Source organism: Hyla sarda, chromosome 6 (assembly GCF_029499605.1).
Source record: "Hyla sarda isolate aHylSar1 chromosome 6, aHylSar1.hap1, whole genome shotgun sequence".
Taxonomy (NCBI): domain Eukaryota; kingdom Metazoa; phylum Chordata; class Amphibia; order Anura; family Hylidae; genus Hyla; species Hyla sarda.
In genome coordinates this window covers 6,112,362-6,119,861 of record NC_079194.1, presented here as the reverse complement: position 1 = coordinate 6,119,861, position 7,500 = coordinate 6,112,362, and the positions used below count along the sequence as shown (strand labels likewise).

The following is a 7,500-nucleotide window of genomic DNA, read 5'->3' as shown; positions in this document are numbered from 1 at the left end:
ACACTGTAACAAACCTCCTCCTCATGTAATCTCCTTACTACTGGGGTGACACACTGTAACAAACCTCCTCCTCATGTAATCTCCTTACTACTGGGGTGACACACTGTAACAAACCTCCTCCTCATGTAATCTCCTTACTACTGGGGTGAAACACTGTAACAAACCTCCTCCTCATGTAATATCCTTACTACTGAGGTGACACACTGTAACAAGTCCCCTCCTCATGTAATTTCCTTACTACTGGGGTGACACACTGTAACAAGTCCTCTCCTCATGTAATCTCCTTACTACTGGGGTGACACACTGTAACAAACCTCCTCCTCATGTATTCTCCTTAATACTGGGGTGACACACTGTAACAAACCTCCTCCTCATGTAATCTACTTACTACTGGGGTGACACACTGTAACAAACCTCCTCCTCATGTATTCTCCTTACTACTGGGGTGACACACTGCAACAAACCTCCTCCTCATGTAATCTCCTTATAACTTGGGTGACACACTATAACAAACCTCCTCCTCATGTAATCTCTTTACTACTGGGGTGACACACTGTTACAAACCTCCTCCTCATGTAATCTCCTTACTACTGGGGTGACACACTGTAACAAACCTCCTCCTTATGTAATCTCCATACTACTGGGGTGAAACACTGTAACAAACCTCCTCCTCATGTAATCTCCTTACTACTGGGGTGACACACTGTAACAAACCTCTTCCTCATGTAATCTCTTTACTACTGGAGTGACACACTGTAACAAACCCACTTATCATGTAATCTCCTTACTACTGGGGTGACACACTGTAACAAACCTGCTCCTCATTAAATCTCCTTACTACTGGAGTGACACACTGTAACAAACCCACTTATCATGTAATCTCCTTACTACTGGGGTGACACACTGTAACAAACCTGCTCCTCATTAAATCTCCTCACTACTGGGGTGACACACTGTAACAAACCTCCTCCTCATGTAATCTCCTTACTACTGGGGTGGCACACTGTAACAAACCTCCTCCTCATGTAATCTCCTTACTACTGGGGTGACACACTGTAACAATCCTCCTCCTCATCTGATCTCCTTACTACTGGGGGGACACACTGTAACAAACCTCCTCCTCATGTAATCTCCTTACTACTGGGGTGACACACTGTTACAAACATCCTCCTCATGTAATCTCCTTACTACTGGGGTGACACACTGTAACAAACCTCCTCCTTAGGTAATCTCCTTACTACTGGGGCGACACACTGTAACAAACCTCCTCCTCATGTAATCTCCTTACTACTGGGGTGACACACTGTAACAAACCTCCTCCTCATGTAATCTCCTTACTACTGGGGTGAAACACTGTAACAAACCTTCTCCTCATGTAATCTCCTTACTACTGGGGTAGCACACTGTAACAAAACCTCCTCCTCATGTAATCACCTTACTACTGGGGTGACACACTGTAACAAACCTCCTCCTCATGTAATCTCCTTACTACTGTGGTGACACACTGTAACAAACCTCCTCCTCATGTAATCTCCTTACTACTGGGGTGACACACTGTAACAAACCCCCTCCTCATGTAATCTCCTTACTACTGGGGTGACACACTGTAACAAACCTCCTCCTCATGTAATCTCCTTACTACTGGGGTGACACACTGTAACAAACCTCCTCCTCATGTAATCTCCTTACTACTGGGGTGACACACTGTAACAAACCTCCTCCACATGTAATCTCCTTTCTACTGGGGTGACACACTGTAACAAACCTCCTCCTCATGTAATCTCCTTACTACTTGGGTGACACACTGTAACAAACCTCCTCCTCATGTAATCTCCTTACTACTGGGGTGACACACTGTAACAAACCTCCTCCTCATGTAATCTCCTTACTACTGGGGTGACACACTGTAACAAACCTCCTCCTCATGTAATCTCCTTACTACTGGGGTGACACACTGTAACAAACCTCCTCCTCATGTAATCTCCTTACTACTGGGGTGAAACACTGTAACAAACCTTCTCCTCATGTAATCTCCTTACTACTGGGGTGACACACTGTAACAAACCTCCTCCTCATGTAATCTCCTTACTACTGGGGTGACACACTGTAACAAACCTCCTCCTCATGTAATCTCCTTACTACTGTGGTGACACACTGTAACAAACCTCCTCCTCATGTAATCTCCTTACTACTGTGGTGACACACTGTAACAAACCTCCTCCTCATGTAATCTCCTTACTACTGGGTTGACACACTGTAACAAACCTCCTCCTCATGTAATCTCCTTACTACTGGGGTGACACAGTGTAACAAACCTCCTCCTCATGTAATCTCCTTACTACTGGGGTGACACACTGTAACAAACCTCCTCCTCATGTAATCTCCTTACTACTGGGGTGACACACTGTAACAAACCTCCTCCTCATGCAACAGTGGTTCCAGACAAGTACTTCAGATGCTGGCTGGTTACTAACTTTTTTGCAGTGAGGAGAGCGGCGCCCCCCTATTTTGTCTAAAAGGCAGAACCGACCCTGAACCAGGGTGTCTCCAGCTGATGCAAAACTGCAACTCCCAGCATGCCCGGACAGCCGCAGGCTGTCCAGGCATTCTGAGAGTTGTAGTTTTGCAACAGCTGGAGGCTCCCTGCTTGCAAAATACAAGTATACTATTATCACTATTACTCCATTACCATCAGGCCCCTGGTCCTTGTCCTTTCTCTCCTTCTCCTGTTCGTCCTTCATTTGCTTTTCTTCTTTCTCCTTTTCTTTCTTTATTATATGTTTACATCGATCTTTGTCGGTGACTTTGTTATCCAGGACGTCTTTGAGATTCTCCACTTTGGCTTCTTTCACCTCCTCTGGAGGAGGCTTATCTGCAAATTACAGAGACGTATCCAGCATTAAAGGGGTACTCAGGGGGAAAACTTTTTTTTTTTTTTTAAATAAACTGATGCCATAAACAGATTTGTAAATGACTTCTATAAAAAAACTTTACCCTTCCAGTACTTTTTAGCAGCTGTATGCTACAGAGGAAATTCTTTTCTTTTTTAATTTCTTTTTTGTCTTGTCCACAGTGCTCTCTGCTGACACCTGATGCCTGTATCAGGAACTGTCCAGAGTAGGAGAAAATCCCCATAGCAAACCTATCCTGCTCTGGACAGTTCCTGACACGGACAGAGGTGTCAGCAGAGAGCACTGTGGACAAGACAAAAAAGAAATTCAAAAAGAAAGGAATTTCCTCTGTAGCATACAGCTGCTAATAAGTACTGAAAGGGTAAAGATTTTTTTTAATATAAGTGGCGCCAGTTGATTTAAAAAAAAAAAAATGTTTTTCACCGGAGTACCCCTTTAAATGGTCCCTGACGGATTCAAAAACATCTTATATGTTGTACATCTTGGTGAAACATTAATCTTTCTAATATACTTCATAAGAAAATTTGTATCTCCTTTTTATAGAAATCATGGCTTATAAAAAAAAAGGCCACTAGAGGTCCCCATACCATCCAAAACCTAATCCTGTCTGGCTGTAGCGTCATCTTAGTCCACAGGCATGGAGTCCAAGAAGTGAGGGGGCGGGACTAGCACTCCTCTGTGCTCACTCCTGTCCTATCAGACTGTAGCAGGAAAAGGGGAGGGGTTATAGAGAAGCCTGCAGTGATTGGATGAGGAGATCCAGCACAGCAGACTCAGGGAGGAGGAGGAGCCATGCAGAGTGAGGAACCGCCCCATCCAAAGCACAGAATAACAAACCAAGTGAGCAACAGATAGAAGGTATTTGTGCAAGAAATATAGGTGCTAGACAAATAAAAATTATGTGCACGTGATCAGGATTAGGCACTGAGTAACTTAACTTTTTTTTTTGTGATATATAACAGGTACTCTTTAAAGGGGTACTCCGCTGAAAAATATAATTTTTTTTAATCTACTGATGCCAGAAAGTGAAAAAGATTTGTAAATTACTTCTATTTAAAAATCTTAATCCTTCCAGTAATTATCAGCTGCTAAAATTGAGTAGTTCGTTTCTGTCTGACCACAGTGCTCTCTGCTGACACCTCTGTCCATGTCAGGAACTGTCCAGAGCAGGAGAGGTTTGCTATGGGAATTTTTCTCCTACTCTGGACATTCCTGACATGGACAGAGGTGTCAGCAGAGAGCACTGTGGTCAGACAGCTGCTGATAAGTACTGGAAGGATTAAGATTTTTTTAATAGAAGTAATTTATAAATCTGTTTAAAGGGGATATCCAGGAAAAAACTTTTTTATATATCAACTGGCTCCAGAAAGTTAAACAGATTTGTAAATTACTTCTATTTTTTTATTCATCATTTCAGTACTTATGAGCTGCTGAAGTTGAGTTGTTCTTTTCTGTCTAAGTGCTCTCTGATGACACCTGTCTCGGGAACCGCCCAGTTTAAATCCCCATAGCAAACCTCTTCTACTCTGGGCAGTTCCCGAGACAAGCAGAGATGTCAGCAGAGAGCACTGTTGATAGACAGAAAACAACAACTCAACTTCAGCAGCTGATAATTATTGAAAGGATTAAGATTTTTTAATAGAAGTAATTTACAAATCTGTTAAACTTTCTGGAGCCAGTTGATATAGAAAAACAAAACGTTTTTTCCTGGAATACCCCTTTAACTTTCTGGCACCAGTTGATTTAAAAAAAAATGTAGTGGAGTACCCCTTTAATCTAGTGGAGTACCCCTTTAAGTTCCAAGATAGAGAAATTGGTCGAGATTTACAAGCCGACACTTTAGAGATTTATGATACGTTTATGTTGGGTTTTTCTTCATTTTGCACTGAGACCAACAAATAAAATTAACTAATTAAGGACTTCCCCATTATGGAGCAACTCCATGCAGAGAGGCGGCCGTAACCCAACCTAATACACTGTCCCCAGTACTACGAACACTTATTTTCGGCACAGTGAGCTTATGAATTGGTAGAATACCGTAGTCCAGTGTTCCCGAATCTTCAGCTGTTGCAAAACTACAACTCCCATCATTCCAAGACAGCTTTTGGAAACACTAGCTTATAGTCTTTATTCTAATTAAACCAAGGTTTCCCAACCAGGGTACCTCCGGCGGTTGCATAACTACAACTCCCAGCATGCCCGGACAGCCGTTGGCTGTCCGGGCATGCTGGGAGTTGTAGTTATGCAACAGCTGGAAGCACACAAACAATCACAAACCCTATCCTTCTTACCTTCTTGATTATCCTCCCCATGTTCGTGGACTGAGAGCTCGGTCTCCACAGAATCCACTGTTTGTTTTTCCCATGAAGCATTAAAATAGAGGGAAAGACGTTAAAAAACATTTGTGATCACTATTTCGCATGCAGTTTTTGTAGTCTGATGACCCCCCGGCTATGAGACATCTCCTATACAGTAGATATGTTCGCTCTCTGGTGCCGCCTATTGGAGGTAGTGTCCATGGCAAGGCTCTGCCCCTTTAAAGAAGCCTGGAAACATGATTGGGGATTATTAGCCTAGCCAGAAGGAAAGTGCCCCCCCCCCCCCCCCCCTGTAGACAGCTGCTTTGAGGTTCTTAGGTTTGGGGCTTTGGCTGGGGGACTTTGTTGGGGGATTTAGGGAAAGATGTCTCCCCTTGATGGTGTGCAGAGTCTTATAGCCAATATAATGCTCCACTGGGGGAAAAATTTTGAAATTGCCATCCTAAAGAAGCTAAAAAACCTCTGTCTACAAATATGGGACCTCTCTCTTTCCGGAAGAGGTAAAGGCTTGGATAATAATCCCCAGTCAGGCTCCAAGGATCTTTTGACTTGCAGGGATAAGCCCTCCAATCTAAAGGGGGGGGGGGGGGTTAAGAGATCAGGTGCACATTCAGTATACAGATAGAGCTGGAGGGGCGGTGTATAACTACTATATATCCTGATCCCATAGAGATAGCAGCAGTATACAGATGGAGCTGGAGGGGAGGTGTATAACTACTATAGATCCTGATCACATAGAGATGGCAGCAGTATACAGATAGAGCTGGAGGAGAGGTGTATAACTACTATATATCCTGATCCCATAGAGATAGCAGCAGTATACAGATGGAGCTGGAGGGGAGGTGTATAACTACTATAGATCCTGATCACATAGAGATGGCAGCAGCAGTATACAGATAGAGCTGGAGGAGAGGTGTATAACCACTATATATCCTGATCCCATAGAGATAGCAGCAGTAGTATACAAATAGAGCTGGATGGGAGGTGTATAACTACTATTTATCCTGATCTCATAGAGATAGCAGCAGTATACAGATACAGCTGGAGGGGAGGTGTATAACTACTATATATACTGATCTCATACAGATAACAGCAGTATACAGATAGAGCTGGAGGGGAGGTGTATAACTACTATATATACTGATCTCATACAGATAACAGCAGTATACAGATAGAGCTGGAGGAGATGTGTATTACTACTATATATCCTGATCCCATAGAGATAGCAGCAGTATACAGATAGAGCTGGAGGTGTATAACTACTATATATCCTGATCTCATAGAGATAGCAGCAGTATACAGATAGAGCTGGAGGTGTATAACTACTATATATCCTGATCTCATAGAGATAGCAGCAGTAGACAGATAGAGCTGGAGGGGAGGTGTATAACTACTATATATACTGATCTCATACAGATAACAGCAGTATACAGATAGAGCTGGAGGAGATGTGTATTACTACTATATATCCTGATCTCATAGAGATAGCAGCAGTATACAGATAGAGCTGGAGGTGTATAACTACTATATATCCTGATCTCATAGAGATAGCAGCAGTATACAGATAGAGCTGGAGGGGAGGTGTATAACTACTATATATCCTGATCTCATAGACATAGCAGCAGTATACAGATAGAGCTGGAGGTGTATAACTACTATATATCCTGATCCCATAGAGATAGCAGCAGTATACAGATAGAGCTGGAAGGGGAGGTGTATAACTACTATATACCCTGATCCCATAGAGATAGCAGCAGTATACAGATACAGCTGGAGGGGAGGTGTATAACTACTATATATACTGATCTCATACAGATAACAGCAGTATACAGATAGAGCTGGAGGAGATGTGTATTACTACTATATATCCTGATCTCATAGAGATAACTGCAGTATACAGATAGAGCTGGAGGGGAGGTGTATAACTACTATATTTCCTGATCCCATAGAGATAGCAGCAGTATACAGATAGAGCTGGAGGTGTATAACTACTATATATCCTGATCTCATAGAGATAGCAGCAGTAGACAGATAGAGCTGGAGGAGAGGTGTATAACTACTATATATCCTGATCTCATAGAGATAGCAGCAGTATACAGATAGAGCTGGAGGGGAGGTGTATAACTACTTTATATCCTGATCTCATAGAGATAGCAGCAGTATACAGATAGAGCTGGATGGGAGGTGTATAACTACTATGTATCCTGATCTCGTAGAGATAACTGCAGTATACAGATAGAGCTGGAGGGGAGGTGTATAACTACTATAGA

At 42.7% G+C, this 7,500-nt stretch overlaps 1 protein-coding gene across 5 annotated transcripts in view; it reads right to left on the bottom strand.

Moving 5' to 3' along the window:
• Positions 1–7,500, bottom strand: part of ABCA4 (ATP binding cassette subfamily A member 4) — a 319,079-nt gene that overhangs the window by 154,215 nt on the left and 157,364 nt on the right. For all 5 annotated transcript variants that reach the window (XM_056523119.1, XM_056523115.1, XM_056523117.1 and 2 more), the window contains 2 exons: positions 5,204–5,260; positions 2,690–2,872 (listed from right to left, as the gene is read on the bottom strand). In XM_056523119.1, coding sequence (XP_056379094.1) covers positions 2,690–2,872; positions 5,204–5,260 — 240 coding nt within the window. The remainder of the gene's footprint in view (positions 1–2,689; positions 2,873–5,203; positions 5,261–7,500) is intronic.